Raw genomic sequence first — 16,314 nt, 5'->3', positions numbered from 1 at the left:
TATCCGTTTTTAGTTTGCATTTAGATTATGAAGGTGATAGTGATTATTTTGAATTATAATTCATCTACCAATATGACAGTTAAAAAAGTTGATCCAAATTGAAAAAGAATGAGGACAGTTTTATAGAGTGAATATGTTCATAAGTCTCTCTCCAACAGACACTTCTATCCAATTTCAGAGACACTCTCCAAACTGAAACACATGACTGTCATAAATGAGATGCAACTGTTTGGTTCAAGTACAAACGAGGTTTATACATATATACTCATGTTGTCATTCTGAAGAAGCAATACCAAAAACTACAGTTTTCTGCCAATGAAGTTCCCTTCTTCTTCTTCTTCTTCTTCTTCTTCTTCTTCTTCTTCTTTTCTTTTGTCAGTGGTTGTCTTAGTTGTTATCTGCAAAAGCTGTGAGTCTGTAAAACTTCCAGCAGATGTTTCAGTTCCTGCAGTGTTGGTGTTTGGAGATTCGATAATGGACACTGGCAACAACAACAACAAATTGGCAACATCAGCAAGGTGCAATTTCTCACCATATGGCAAAGATTTTAAGGGAGGGATCCCTACTGGCAGATTTTGCAATGGAAAGGTTCCTTCAGACTACATAGGTTTGCTATTGCTCTCTCAACATTTATTGCTTTTCTCCATAACTATATTATGTCAGATACATCTATTATTTTCAACTTTCACTACTAACTACTACTAAAAAATCATTAATTAAAAACGAGACAAAAAAATTTATTAGTTTGTATATTAATTAAATTAAATACTATTTTAAAAATTAAAAAAATTATTAATTTTTATTATTAAAAAATAATTTTTAAATTGATATCTAATTAGTTATCTAAGTTTTAGTTATCAATTGTTTAGATTCTAAAATTGGTATCTAAAATCTTGGTATCTAAGTAGATACCAATTTAAAACTTATTTATCAATAATAAAAAATAATTTAGATATTAATAACTTTTTTAATCTTTAAACCAATATTTAATTTTATAAACATAACAATTAATTATTTTTATTTTTAAAATTAGTTTTTATTTAATAATTTTTTCTTGTTTTTATTGAATAAAGATTAAAAAATGGAATATTTTTACTAAATCGTCCTACTTTTATTAAACATTCAATTTAAAGAGAATGAAATCTATACGTATGTGTAAGTCTACAATCTTATTTATTAAGTTGTAATAACTCAAATTAATTTTGTTTGTGTATACTAATTTATAAAAAATAATTTAAATTCAAACATAAGCAAAAAAATTTAATTTTATATTTATTAAAAATATTACTAGGTTTCATTTAACTTTTTGATTTTGTAAAATAAAGAATGCACTTTTTGTTAGTGTGTTAATTGGAAATAAATGTTTACATTTGAACATACAAATATTTTAAAATAATCATAGGATTGAACGAGCTGAAATTTAATTGTATTTAGTTGGTTTGATGTTTATTTTATTGGTTTGAATCCACACAAATATACGTGATGAAATTTTCTGTGTTGAATTATTTTTACTTGGACTCATTTTGCATCTCACATCATGAATTAAATATATGTACTAAAAAAACAGATTATATAATGACACTGTACACTTTTACGCTGTCATGCAATCATAAACGTACATATTTAATATTTAATATTTAATCAAATCCCTTTCTTCTAAAAATTATGAAAACTTGTGTGATTAGGTATATATACTTTGGTAACCTTTGGTTAATTTCTTTATAGAAAAGTTTAGTAATTAATAATCGAACTTGATAATAAATATTTTAATTGGGATAAGCTGAACTAATTTAAAAAAATACTAAAATTGTTACATGTCCAAATACTCTGTTTTAAATACGTGTTTGGATATAATATTTTTATTAATTCTTTACTTAACACGATTCTATATGTAGTCTTTAAACATGTAAAAAAAAAATATAAATTAAAACATTTTATTATTATTCTAAAAAAATATTCCTTTTGAATTTAAATAAATAGTACGCCTAAAAAAGGTTGTCAAAATATATTTTTGTTAAGAGTTTTAGATTTTATTCTGTTCTTGTGTTGCATTCTGAATTTTTATCAGCTGAAGAATTGGGCATAAAAGAGTTTCTTCCAGCATACTTGGATCCAAATCTCGAACCTGATGAATTGGGCACTGGTGTTTGCTTTGCATCTGGTGGTGCAGGATACGATCCTTTAACATCAGAAACTGCAGTACATAGTTTTTCTCTTCCAAACTTAATTTCACAGAAAATTTCACTCTATGTTCCTCCTCTAATCAACTTTGCTTACTCGTTCATAACCAGGGATCAATACCACTATCTGGTCAACTACAAATGTTCAAAGAATACATAGTGAAGCTAAAAGAACATGTTGGAGAGAACAGAACAAACTTCATCCTAAGCAACAGTTTTTTCTTCATCGTTTTAGGCACCAATGACATTTCCAACACCTACTTCTTGTCCCATCTTAGAGAACTGCAATATGATCTTCCTGCATACTCTGACTTTTTGGTTAACTCAGCTTCCAATTTCCTCAAGGTATTCACAACTTTCAATTCTTCAAACTTTTTCAGAACCAAATTCACCCTTTAACATTAAATCAATTTGAGAAAGATAAAAACACCAGTGAAATCTTATTTTTTAACCATGCTTATGACTGCAACTGAACCAGAACCAGAGAGAAGATTTCAATCATATGACATGAAAAAAAAATAACTTTTCTGTGATGTATTAATTTTTTTCTTGTCTTTGAAGGAAATATATGAACTGGGTGCACGAAGGATTGCAGTATTCGGTGGGCCACCAGTTGGGTGTGTGCCATATCACAGAACATTGTCTGGTGGAAGAGAAAGAAAATGTATACAGAAGTACAACGATGCAATGATGTTCTTTAACGATAAACTGATGAAAGAGTTACATTCCCTTAATCAGAAACTTCCAAACAGTAGAATTGCTTACCTCGATGTCTACAGCCCTTTACTTGATATCTTTCAAAACCACCAAAAATATGGTAACTACATTACATATTTCACTTCATAATCTGTTCATGAGAGAAGTTACAATTCACAAGCTTCCTTGTTTCTCACTTTAGTTGTAACAATCTTCGATGATTTTATGCAGGGTACGAAGTCGCAGACAGAGGGTGTTGTGGAACAGGAACTCTGGAGGTTGCATTGACATGCAACCATTTGGATGCCACTTGTCCTAATGTTTTGGATTATGTCTTTTGGGACGGTTTTCACCCTACTGAAAGCGTTTACAAAAAGCTTGTGCCCAAAATTCTACAGGAATATATAAACCAGTTACAGTGATCAATTAATCTGCATCTGGCTTCTGATGTAGGATTGGGCTTGATTACAATTTCTAGAGGATTGCAACTTTTTCAGATAAAGCACAAAAGGGTGTCTTTCAGAACCATTTTCTCAGAAGATCCAAATAAGCCATACTCACAAATGGGCTCGTATATTTATACTATAGATTTCATCTTTTTCTATTTTATAGTAATAATGCAAATTGGTATCCATTTGAGTCATTTTATAAATGCAATCCTAAATGGAAAGAAGATGAATGTTTATCTTCTTTTTTTTATCTCATTGCTTAGTTGGGAAATGTAATTCACAACAATTTTTCATATGCTTTCTTCCCTTATATAAATGAGAAAATACCTATAGCTAGTTATAATACACAAGAGGCAATACCATCACAATATATACTCATGCTTAAAGCTTTTAATAACTCTTATATTTTTAATACATTCACATGACATATTCAGAACTTTGTATTGTAAAGTTGTTAGTAAATTCTTTGTATTTATAAAAGCTTAGAATCAACTATTTTGATTTTACTAAAGCTTAGTAAAATTTTGGAATTTTTTTAGTTAACTTGAAATTAAAATACTAAAGTTTAATTAGGTTCTTAGGACTGTGTGAAATATAGAGTAAGAAAAAGAAAAAGAAGAACCCAAATCCATAATGAGTGCAATGCAATATTAGCATATAACTGAGGTAAGCATCCAGAATTGCAGAATATGGATTCACCAATAAAAACATGGCTGAGTTAAGTACGATGAAGGTGTTTTATGTTAGTATCTACACAGAGAAACATAGTCTTACAGTTTAAGAAAAGGTTTCTGACAATTTGGCAGAGCATCAAAATTTGGCTCTTATTTGTGGTGATACTGAATGCGTTGGTTGAAGAATTTAATCTTAAGCTAAAAAGTTGTAAATAAAAGTCATGTTCCAAAATAGCCTATGGTATAATACACCCCTGCCATGTATGTTGATTTGCTTAAGGTGTTTTTCCCGACTAGTGCATTTTGGCATATTTAGGAAAAGAACCAATCAGTTTTTTACACGTATCTAATGTTGAACATACGTATTAAACACCGACAATGGATACTTGTAGAACACTTATGAATGAAGTGTCTCATTCAAAAAAATATTTATTAAATTTTTGACAATTATAATACGATTTTAGCACAATTTTAAGAAATTAATTGTTTACAAATTTAAATTTATTGTATAAATTTTTATTATGATTATAAAAAAATATCTCTCAACTACCAAAAAAACTGAAAGATACTTGTGAATATAAATCTTAATTATTATTTTATATAATTCATAATTATATAATATATAAATCTATATCCTACATTTTAGAGATTATACATATCTATCTTTCTTGTATTCGTATAGTTGTGTTAGTGTGTATATATACTATATATAGGTAAAAAGTATTGTATAAGTAGGATTCTAAATTATAATACTATAATTTGTTTTTTCCATATATATACATGATTGTAATATACAATTTCAGTAGTTTTACTCCGGTTCTTGTTCTGATCTTGTCATTTAATGTAATAGGTAAAGTGTGGTTATTCAATTTTTATTTTCTTTTGGGTGTTGGATCAATGACTTAATGTAAGGGTTTTTGTTTTTTTTACATGTATTATTTTACATTTCTAAGGTTATTTTTAAAGTTATTTTTTTGTCTTAATTATGTTTTCTGAATTTGTAACTTCATTTTTTTTCTTCTATATTACTATATTTTCTTATTTATACACGGTAACATGAAAAATATCTAAGGCATTGTTGAGAACAGTACTACAGCTTAATACTATTAAATTGTATAGCCACTTTTTGATGAGCAAGTGCAACCACCCAATTGAATAATAATAATAATAATAACAATAACAATTTTTTTAAAATATATATATAATTATATTATGAAATACTTTTTTGTAAAATAATTTAATTAAAAATTATTATTAAAATTTTGGAGTTAAGATTTACTATAAAAAAAAAACTAAGTCTAGTTATCCTTCAACCATTCTAATAGGTGTACACTTATTTCTTAAGATTATTATTAGAATTGTAATGAGTTATCCTCCAACTAAAACCTTTCAAAAAGAAGTAGTTAACAATTTATATTTGAATTATTTATAACATCTGAACTCCATATATAAACAATATACAGATGTAGAAGAAGTGAATATTAACTGGGAGGCTTAAAAACTTCCCAATTTTTTTTCCTTAAAATTACTAGATTTAAGTAATTCCATCTGTCAACTTTGAATCTACACTTTGTCCTTTTACTTTTATGAACTTTAGCTGGCTCTGCACAAAGTTAGCTAGCTCTATTATGTCCAAGGACAAACCAGAACATACTAATTTTATTTATACATTGCATAAATAAGTGGGTGGTTATTTTTTTATTAAAAAAATAAAATAAATAATAGAGATATTTCATATATATTTCAACTCTTATACAAACACATCAGTTTAAAGCTATTAACACTACAACAAAATCATGAAATAGAAACCAATTTTTAGATATCAAAATAATTAGTTGCAATAGTAACTAAATTAGAGACCATTTTAGAAACTAAATAAAAAATTGGTTTTTAAATTAGTTTTTATTATTGTTAAATAGTTTTTAAATTGGTATCTAATTAGCAACAAAAGTTTTAACTACCAATTATTTAGTTTCTAAATTTGGTCTCTAAAACTTTTGTTGCTAATTAGATACCAATTTAAAAATTATTTAATAATAATAAAAACTAATTTAGAAACCAACTTTTTATTTAGTTTTTAAAATGATTTTTAATTTAGTTACTATTATAATTAATTATTTTGATATTTAAAAATTGGTTTCTATTTTATGATTTTTTTTAAGTGTAATACTACTGCAGAAATTCAAAAGCAAAATACGAATCCAAAGTTATCAGTACCCCACCTAATACATAATATTTTTTGATAGATTTTATTCAAATCAGACAAGAGGCTCAAATACCAATCAAAGTAAAAAAAATTAGCTAATAAATGGATGGTTCATGCAAATAGTATATATACTAATTTGTCTTAAAATAATATTTTGTGCATGAGAAAAGAAACTGTTGAAAGTATTAAGTTTGAAACGTACAAGTGGATGAGGGGTAAAAAGAAACACATTGGGAAATATTATTAGCATTTATATATCTGAGCGAAGTGATTGAAGGATAATTTGAAAACTTCACCAAAAGAAGAGGAAAGACATAATTGGGTTAATGGCATCAGATAATAAGTGAAAGGCACTCACCATATTCATAACCTTTCATGCACTGTCCCTAATAATGGTATGCCAATAATTTACTGATGCAATACATAAAAAAAAATATTACTTTTGACAACTGTAAATGGAAAGAAACTAATTTATAACTATAATTTGATTAATACAATTTTAAAATTATTTCATTTCAAAATATCAACACTCTTAATATTCTTTCCAATTATAATTTAGTGTATGATTGTGAACGTATCCAAATACAGTTAATATATATCTTTACAAACCTACCCTTTTTCTCTACTTAATTTTTGCTAACTTATTCCTTAGACTTAATGTTGTTTTTATTCTTTCATTGTGATTATTTTCAATTTTAGTTTTCATATACTTATTTTTAAATGGGTTCAAATATTTTAAAAATTCACCCGTCCTTAAAATTGGCACTTAAAACTTAAATAATTAATTAGATATTAATATAAATACTAATAAATTTTATATTTTTTAATTTAATAAATATGATAACTAATTTTTTTTGTACTTATAGTTCACGATTATATTTGCTTAATTTATCCGGAAATAAATACATATTTATTTACTGTGAGAAAACATTGAAACATTATTTACTTTTTTCGAAAAGTAATCCACTCCAAACATGTTGATAAAATAAATCAACGAGATACATAAAAAGGAAAAAGAAAAGGCTCATGCAGTTATTGCATGTAGATACGTTCCTTTATATAACACCAGAGTGAAGAAGGGTCTTATTGCGTGTATCATATTTAGAAACAAGAAGAATGGGTCTGATGCAGCACACCTCATTGCTTCGTTTGATAGTAATATTTGGTTTATGGTGCAGAACAAAGGGTGTGGTGAAGCTGCCACCACACGTCTCAGTTCCAGCAGTGTTGGCATTTGGAGATTCAATTGTGGACTCAGGCAACAACAACAACCTTACAACATTGGTCAAGTGTGACTTCCCACCATATGGCAAAGATTTTCAGGGTGGAAAACCAACAGGTCGATTTTGCAATGGAAAAATTCCCTCTGATATAATAGGTACTCTCTTCTATCTTAACTGTTATTTTATCAGTAAGAAAGAATGAATAAATAGAACCACTTCAGAAATGATCTAATCGATCTAATCCTCATTCAGATCAAGAAAATAAAACATACCTCACTTAACTAGTCACCTTTTTTAAAGAAAAAGTCACCACCTAACAAAAGAAACTAAACGTACGCAACCTCAACTTAAAACAGCAAACTAATAATCCAAATAAACGAAACAGATAACACCAACTTAACTGTATTGTCTTGTTTACATCTCTCAGATTTTTCTTTGTTAATTACAGCAAAAGTATAATGGAGGAATGAGAATACTGTATATATAGTCTCATTCTTGTCTCTTTCTGTTGTACTAAACCTGCCCTTGATAGAAGCTTAAAAGGTTTAGACAAAATTAGTGCATGAAGATAAGAAGTTAAAGTTTTTGTGAAATAAGTAGAAAATAAATCAGTAGTTATTTTTATTATTATGTATACATGACTGTAAAAAAGAGTATTCTTCATCTCACATCATTAATCTTTTGGAAAATTACAGAACACTTTAAAAGGCGAGTGATTTCTCTGAACTATATATACAAAAATTAAGCTTCAAATTTTTAGCTAACTCATAAGTTAGTAAGTATTTTATGTGCATTCTTTTGGTACGAAACACAGTCAGTCATTTTCTACAAAAGGGTTTGTGCCTGGTGGAATGAAATTTTGATGTATTATTCTCAAGCTGAAATTGGAATAACCTGTGATGAAAGTCAGTGTAAGCTCTCAAGATAAAACCTTAACTTGAAGAGAGAGTAATAACACTAAAAACACCTCAGAAAATGCATCTAATAAAAACAGTGTATCTAATTGCAAATTTTCCTTGAGTTTCAGCTGAAGAGTTGGGTATTAAGGAGTATTTGCCTGCATATATGGATCCAAATCTCAAATCCAGTGATCTTGCTACTGGCGTCTGCTTTGCCTCCGGTGCTTCAGGATACGATCCTTTGACACCAGAAATAGCGGTAATATAAACCAATTTCACATTTTTCATTATAAATATATAATACACTTTGATTTAAAACAAGTAAAAAAGATCAGAAGATCAGTTTTATACACCAACTTATTATATGTATGAAATGTATTAATCTTTAGTTGATATAATATATCTGTTATTGACCATGGTTTACTAATTTGTTTGTGGTGTGAAAACAGTCAGTTATATCATTATCTTCCCAACTAGACATGTTCAAGGAATACATAGGAAAGCTGAAAGGCATTGTTGGAGAGAGCAGAACAAACTTCATCCTAGGCAACAGTCTTTTCCTGGTGGTGGCAGGCAGTGACGACATTGCCAACACCTATTTTGTTACTCATGCCAGAATATTGCAGTATGACATTCCTTCTTACACTGATCTTATGGTCAACTCTGCCTCTAATTTTGTAAAGGTATGCTTAAGATTCTTGTTAATCAAGCAACTCATTACCTCAAAGTGACAAAATAATTGACCCCCCAATAAGGATCAAATATAAGTCATAATCATTCTAATATAAATCTTCTTTGGTGCATGTGAAGTCAACTATGCCTTGTTCATCATATGAGTTTCTCTTGATTAGGAACTGTATAATCTTGGAGCCCGTAGAATCGGAGTGCTGAGTGCACCACCTATTGGATGTGTGCCATCACAGAGAACTCTGGCTGGAGGATTGGTAAGAGGGTGCTCAGAAAAGTACAATGATGCAGCAAAGTTGTTCAATTCCAAACTCTCAAAGGAACTTGATTCCCTTCACAAATCCTCCAAAAGCAGGATTGTTTACATTGATGTTTACAACCCTCTACTTGATATCATTCAGAATTACCAAAATTATGGTAATCCCAAGTTAACTTAGTTTCATTCATTCTTTCATGAGAATTCATATATTTAATAATTTTTAATGTGTTTTTTGTAATGATGTTTGAAAAGAAGAGAAAAATCTAAAGTTGAGTTGTTGAATTGCAGGCTTTAAAGTTATGGACAGAGGTTGCTGTGGCACTGGGAAACTAGAGGTTGCAGTGTTATGCAATCCTTTGGATTCTACTTGTTCTAATGCTTCAGAATATGTGTTTTGGGACAGTTATCATCCAACAGAAGGTGTTTACAGAAAGTTAGTGAGTCATGTTCTTAAAAAGTACATGAATCAATTGTTTTGAGCTCCCCATATAATAAGTTACAATATTAATAAGGATATATTTAGACAAATTTCATTCAAAGTATTTTTGAGAAAAATAAATAGTTTTTTATATGAATTAAAATAAATTATACATAAGTTAAAAAATTGTCTCAAATAAAATTATAAGAAATGATTTCTATAAATTAGTTTATATATAAATTAATTTTAACTTATGGATAATTTATTTTAATTTTTTTTCTTATTTCTTTTTCTTAGAAGTACTTATGAGAAGTTTGTCTAAATAAATTATATTAATAAATTATATATTAAATATGATGGCAAAGAGAATTGCTATTTTGAATTTGTTCGAGTTGTTTATGTGATTGTTCACTACTTTTGAATTTTATAGTCATTTTCCATCTTACATACCTTCCACATTTTCCATGTGTATTACTTTCAATTATGGATAATAAATTTAAGATCTTCTCCAATCTCTTACTCTTTGCTATATTTTCCCTAAATGTTTTCTTATGTTATTTTTCATCCAAGTTTGTATGATAAAATTGGTGACATTATTGATAGAATAACAATTCTCTATTATCTTCCAAGTTTGTATGATAAAAGTGGTGACATTGTTGATAGAATAACAATTCTCCATTATCTTCTCTTTTGGTAATAAAATAACAAAAGATGGAAGATGTCATGGGTGGATAGAAAAGTAAGACAATTCAATACCCGTTTAGAAATTTTATAAATTACATAGTAATTTAATAAGTGTAATTTTTTTTATATAAATTGGAATATTCCAAATATTCTATCTAATATCTATATCTATAATAAATTTATGATGAGTAATTAATTAAGTGAGTGTGATTAAAATGCATGCATCATAGAGTTGACATTTCACTCTTTGAATTAATATTAGTTTTAGAAAAAAGTGTGTTTATAATTAATTCATACAAATATGGTAATTATTATTTTAAGTTCTATTAATAACGTTTAGTTATTTAACCCAATAATGTAATGCAACATTGATATAACCATTATTATTAAGTTGAAATAATAAATTAATTTGTTGTTTTAGTTTTGACATTTAAATATTAATGTTAAGAAAAAACTATCTTGAGTTTTCTTAAGTCTATATATTTTATTTTTTAATTCAGTATGAGTTAATCATTGAAATGCATTCACTCGTATATTAAAATATATTAAAGGTTCTTCTAGAAAAAACTTGTTATGTCGTCACAATAATTTTACTAGAGTTGTATGTTATTTAGATATTCTGAATGGTAGAAGATACACTTTCGAATATTGTGTTTCTATTGGTGATAATTTAATTACTTGAAAAAACAAGAAACAAAATGTTGTGGCAAAATCTAGTGTTGAAACGGAATATAGAACTATGACTTCAATTACTTGTGAGCTTAAAGAGTTACTCAAAGAATTGCAATTTAGAGAAGTCAATTAAATGACACTCATCTATGATGATCAGACTATTCTTCATATTAGCTCAAATCTTGTCATTCATGAAAGGACCAAACATATTGAGATTGATTGTCATTTCACTTGAGAAAAAATTGTGTTTAGAGACATCAATACTAAATTTGTTAATTCGATCGATCAATTAAGAGATATTTTCACTAAATCTTTATCCGGACCTAGAATTATATTTGTAACAAGCTTGATATATATGATTTAATGCACTAACTTGAAGGAAGATGTTGAAGGAAAATGTTGAATGTAACGCCCTAAACTTATATACTATTCTGTCTATTATTATTTTCATCCATAAATAAACACCATTATATATATTTTACAAAAAAAAATATCAATCATATATCTTATTTTTAATAGTAAACATTGTCTCAGTGTCTATTATTTTTAGCCTACTTTACACTTCCATTACTTTCTAAAATATCCTATCTATTCTGTAAACTACTAACCACACCTTCCCTTTTTTCTCAAATCTCAAAAAATCATATTTAGTATTTTGCTAAAAAGTAAAAAAAAAAAAAGAGTAAATATTATCCTTTTCACTTATCACTAAGTAATGATAATTAATTCCTATGGATAAGAGATCCACTCATCTTTATTGTGTTTCCTTAAATCATTAAATGACTGATAAAACAATTTTCAAAACTTTAATTGATGCATCAAACAATCCAATAAATATATTAATATTGATTCCTGAATTCTAAGTTGACTTAATGATAATATTTTATGTTTATTTGTTATCATTATAATATATTAAATATGTTTGACTTTAGTTTCTATTATCTGAGTTGTATGGAGGATAGGATATTGATATATTAACACTCTCAAAGACTAAAAACATAAACTTCACACCTTAATAAATTAATATTTTATTTTTTATTTTATTATATTATTTAAACAGTCAAATGTATGTTTTTTTTACTGTTGATAGTGTCAACAAAACTTTCCTCTAGAGGATATAAACTGCCACACATAACTCATGCAGAAAGGCCATTTTGGTTCAAAGAAAAAAGAAGTGAGGAAGGAAGATGGATCATTGGGGGAGACTTGTAACTTTCATTGTTTTCATTTTATTTGCCATTCCAGTTCTCAAAACAGCAGCTGAAAATGGACACATTCCTGCACTGTTCTCATTTGGAGACTCAATTCTTGACACAGGAAATAATAACAACCTTGCAACATTAAGTAAGTGCAATTATCCTCCCTATGGCAGGGATTTCTATGGAGGAATAGCTACAGGAAGATTCTGCAATGGAAGGAATCCCTCGGATTTGATAGGTAATTACAATGCATTCTCTTCACTCCATGCACAACATTTTTCAACATGTGCCTGTTTTTTCTGACCAAATACATTAGTCTGTGAAAGTTTTTTCAAGTGGATCAACCCTTTTGATTATTTAAACTTTTTCTTATTGGAGTGGTGCTGAACTTAATTGTTTCAAATCAAGTTTTTAGTTTTAAATATTAAATGATTGAAAATTTTGGATAAAACCAATGAATACTCTATATGGTATAAAACATAGAGTTTTTCTATTAAAAGCTTTTTAGAAGAATAATTCCAACTATAGTTAAAAAAGTATCAGAAGAATAGGTTGTAATGGAATGAATTAACCAAAATGTGGTGAACTCTGAATCTCCTCATAGAATATGATTTGAATGTGAAGAAATTAGTGTTTACATTGTGTAGCTGAGGCTTTGGGAATCAATGCAACATTGCCAGCATATCTAGACAGTAACTTAAGGACAGAAGACCTACCAACTGGTGTAAGCTTTGCTTCAGGTGGATCTGGGATTGACAGTTTAACTTCACAACTACAGGTAACTCACTCACTTAGTTCTTTTTTTCATTTACACTACCCGCTATCGGACCGTTAGCGTACCATCCATAATATAATGTCTCACGCACGAGCTGTCACTCTCGGCGTAAGGAGAGTAGGTTGGAGATCTCACTTCGATTAGAAATTAGAGCATTTCATAGTATATAAATGAGTGCAAATATCACCTCATAAACCGATTTTATGAGGTTGAATTAGATTTAAAGTCTATTTCTTAATAAATATCAGGTGAGTAAAATTATTGATGACCTCACTTTCATTTTCTTACTAATACATAAACTATTTAAACTTTATTAAAAATCACTATCAACTTTTAACTGGTTTGACATTTTGAGATTGTGTTGTTGACTGTGTTATGTGTGTGAGAAGGGAGTTTTATCGCTATCAACTCAGCTGGGACTGTTCAAAGACTACATAGGAAGGTTAAGGGCAATTGTGGGACAGCAAAGAGCATCTTATATCATATCCAACAGCTTGTACCTGATTTCAGCAGGCAACAATGACATTGCCTTCACTTATTATGCAACCTTAGGACAATTGCAGCCTTTCTCTTCTTATGCCAATACCTTGGTTGAAGGGGCTTCAAGTTTCGTCAAGGTTTCTCATCTCCCCTTCAATTTATTTTATCATTAATACTCACAAAAACATGTTACAATAAGAGATTCAATTATGCAATCCTATCCTATCTTGCATCTTCATTTCTAGATCTTCTTCATTGTTTTTTATTTGAGTAATGAAATGTTATCCAATTGAGACACTTTTATTTGTTCAAAGTTTTTTCTAGAATTATCTTCTTGTTAGACAAATTTCTAGACTCCTCCTAGTAGTGTTGACCTAACCTCACTCTAAAAACTAAGTGTTACCTAATTTCATTTAGATTCACCGTCATGATTTTCACATCTTTCAAATTTCTACAACTCTTCATGCTTCCGCAATAGTTTTCATCATCCCTAGAAGATATTCAAATCAAAACAAGAAGAAGATCTAGAATTGAAGATGAAAGCTAGGATTGCATCATTCATAATTTATATTATGCATCACATCAACATCATAAGTTTTGATATATTATATATGATTGCAACAACTTGAAGAGTTTATATGAACTTGGAGCAAGACGAGTGTTTGTACTCAGTACATTACCACTAGGGTGTTTGCCTGGAGGTAGAACTGTAGCAGGAGGACCCTTAAGGATTTGTGCACCAATTGTGAATCAACAAGCACAGTTTTTCAATGGAAAGTTATCATCAGCTGTTAACTCCATCAGATCAGACCTTCCCAATTTTGACATAAGGTTCATCGATGTCTACACTCCTCTGCTTAATCTAATACAAAATCCTCTGTCAGAAGGTCATTTTCCATACACTATTAACGTTGTTAATTGAATATGATTAACTTAATTGTGTACCAAATTAGCATTGTTCATCATTGATTATGAAGTAATTAAGTTAGCTACTTTGTTACATGATTATTTCAGGGTTTATGGATGTTGGAGAAGCGTGTTGTGGGTCTGGTTTATTCGGAGAGTCAGAGGCATGTACCCTTTTGAGTGTGTGTTCAGATGCTAGCTCTTACGTTTTCTGGGATTTTGCTCATCCAACTGAGAAGGCTTATAAGTTTGTGGTCTCTTCTGTTCTTAGGAGTTCCAATGTTACAACCTCTTCTGGTTTTTTTCCTGTTAATTATTCTCTTTCACATTATAAAAATGATAGTTTCACAACTTTAAAGTTGTATACAATTGATCTGATGAGTTTAATATATATAATAAAAAATAAATTTGAATTAAATGATATAAAAAATATTAAAATAATAATATTAAAAATTGTAATGTGATTATATAAAAATTATTATCACTAGCCTTCTTAAGTATATTATTGCCAATCTCGTGGGACGAATCTGGGGCTCAAATCATAGCCAAAACTCAATAGACACAGTGACGAATGTCTGGTAAAAATTTCAGACCAAAATGCCCAAGGAATAAGGCGCAGTAAGCCCCAGACCGAGAGTGAACAAAACCGGTTTTCCGAAAACGAAACATCCTGGATTTTCTTCCCCGTATCTTCTTTCTGTGATTTGTTTATGAACGTGCCTCCTTACCTGGGTGCAAACAACATATGAAAGTACTTGTGTGAATTTTTTCAGCGCAATACGGACCCAGAATGAAATTGCATAAATTAGGGCGAAATTTCACAAGTTTCGGTAGAGGATAGCCTTGGTTAGCACAAAATTTATTAAAAATTCTCCCGAATTACTTTTTCCCCCAAATTCCATGTAAGAATCTCCACTGAATTTGGGACAAAACGTGACAAATTTCAGGTCAAACAGATGAGTATTCACCCACGAAAAAAATCAAACAGTTTCCCACACAAACGAACCTTCCTTTCAGCCCTGACAGTGATGAATAAACAATTTATTGCCAATCTCGTGGGAGAATCTGAGGCTCAAATCTCAGCCAAAACACAATAGACACCGTGACAAATGTCTGGTAAAAATTTCAGATCAAAATGCCCAAGGAGTAAGGTGCAGTAAGTCCCAGACCAAGAGTGAACAAAACCGGTTTTCCGAAAACGAAACGTCCTGGATTTTCTTCCCCGTATCTTCTTTCTTTGATTTGTTTATGGACGTGCCTCCTCACCTGGGTGCAAACAACATATGAAAGTACTTGTGTGAATTTTTTCCGCCAAATACGGACCCAGAATCAAATTGCATAAATTAGGGCGGAATTTCACAAGTTTCAGTAGAGGATAGCCTTGGTTTCCACAAAATTTATGAAAAATTCTCCCGAAATAGCTTTTTCCCAAAATTCCACGTAAGAATCTCCACTGAATTTGGGACAAAACGCGTCGAATTTCAGGTCAAACGGATGAGTATTCACCCACAAAAAAAAATCAAACAGTTTCGCACACAAACGAACCTTCCTTTCAGCCTTAGCAGTGATCAATAAAAAATTTATTGTCAATCTCGTGGGACGAATGTAGGGCTCAAATCTCAGCCAAAACTCAATAGACACAGTGACGAATGTCTGGTAAAAATTAGACCAAAATGCCCAAGGAGTAAGGCGCAGTAAGTCCCAGACCGAGAGTGAACAAAACCGGTTTTCCAAAAACGAAACGTCTTGGATTTTCTTCCCCGTATCTTCTTTCTGTGATTTGTTTATGGACGTGCCTCCTTACCTGGGTGCAAACAACATATGAAAGTACTTGTGTGAATTTTTTCAGCGCAATACGGACCTAGAATGAAATTTCATAAATTAGGGCGGAATTTCACAAGTTTCGG

At 29.6% G+C, this 16,314-nt stretch overlaps 3 protein-coding genes across 3 annotated transcripts; all 3 read left to right on the top strand.

Annotated features, from left to right (window-relative positions):
* Positions 1-206: 206 nt before the first annotated feature.
* Positions 207-3,575, top strand: LOC137816314 (GDSL esterase/lipase EXL3-like). The gene is made up of 5 exons (XM_068619409.1): positions 207-607; positions 2,069-2,199; positions 2,292-2,525; positions 2,742-2,997; positions 3,108-3,575. Exons 1-5 carry the CDS (start codon positions 316-318, stop codon positions 3,296-3,298), a joined length of 1,104 nt encoding a protein of 367 aa, XP_068475510.1. The 5' UTR covers positions 207-315; the 3' UTR covers positions 3,299-3,575.
* A 3,721-nt stretch (positions 3,576-7,296) lies between these two features.
* Positions 7,297-10,203, top strand: LOC137816315 (GDSL esterase/lipase EXL3-like). Its single transcript, XM_068619410.1, has 5 exons — positions 7,297-7,583; positions 8,456-8,586; positions 8,777-9,010; positions 9,179-9,431; positions 9,562-10,203. Exons 1-5 carry the CDS (start codon positions 7,322-7,324, stop codon positions 9,750-9,752), a joined length of 1,071 nt encoding a protein of 356 aa, XP_068475511.1. The 5' UTR covers positions 7,297-7,321; the 3' UTR covers positions 9,753-10,203.
* Positions 10,204-12,177: 1,974 nt separating this feature from the next.
* Positions 12,178-15,019, top strand: LOC137815334 (GDSL esterase/lipase At1g23500-like). The gene is made up of 6 exons (XM_068618479.1): positions 12,178-12,484; positions 12,894-13,024; positions 13,411-13,638; positions 14,133-14,388; positions 14,516-14,715; positions 14,999-15,019. The coding sequence occupies exons 1-6, from the start codon at positions 12,235-12,237 to the stop codon at positions 15,017-15,019; spliced, it is 1,086 nt and encodes a 361-aa protein (XP_068474580.1). The 5' UTR covers positions 12,178-12,234.
* The last annotated feature ends 1,295 nt before the right edge of the window (positions 15,020-16,314 follow it).

This window comes from Phaseolus vulgaris, chromosome 1 (assembly GCF_000499845.2).
Source record: "Phaseolus vulgaris cultivar G19833 chromosome 1, P. vulgaris v2.0, whole genome shotgun sequence".
NCBI lineage: Eukaryota > Viridiplantae > Streptophyta > Magnoliopsida > Fabales > Fabaceae > Phaseolus > Phaseolus vulgaris.
This window is presented reverse-complemented; position numbering and strand designations above follow the sequence as displayed.

Coding starts and splice junctions, on each gene's coding strand:
- LOC137816314 (XM_068619409.1), top strand. CDS start 316: ATGAAGTTCCCTTCTTCTTCTTCTTCTTCTTCTTCTTCTTCTTCTTCT. Junction 2,526..2,741: donor CAGCTTCCAATTTCCTCAAG/GTATTCACAACT, acceptor TTGTCTTTGAAG/GAAATATATGAACTGGGTGC. Junction 2,998..3,107: donor TCAAAACCACCAAAAATATG/GTAACTACATTA, acceptor GATTTTATGCAG/GGTACGAAGTCGCAGACAGA.
- LOC137816315 (XM_068619410.1), top strand. CDS start 7,322: ATGGGTCTGATGCAGCACACCTCATTGCTTCGTTTGATAGTAATATTT. Junction 7,584..8,455: donor AATTCCCTCTGATATAATAG/GTACTCTCTTCT, acceptor CTTGAGTTTCAG/CTGAAGAGTTGGGTATTAAG. Junction 9,011..9,178: donor CTGCCTCTAATTTTGTAAAG/GTATGCTTAAGA, acceptor TCTCTTGATTAG/GAACTGTATAATCTTGGAGC.
- LOC137815334 (XM_068618479.1), top strand. CDS start 12,235: ATGGATCATTGGGGGAGACTTGTAACTTTCATTGTTTTCATTTTATTT. Junction 12,485..12,893: donor GAATCCCTCGGATTTGATAG/GTAATTACAATG, acceptor TACATTGTGTAG/CTGAGGCTTTGGGAATCAAT. Junction 13,639..14,132: donor GGGCTTCAAGTTTCGTCAAG/GTTTCTCATCTC, acceptor AACAACTTGAAG/AGTTTATATGAACTTGGAGC.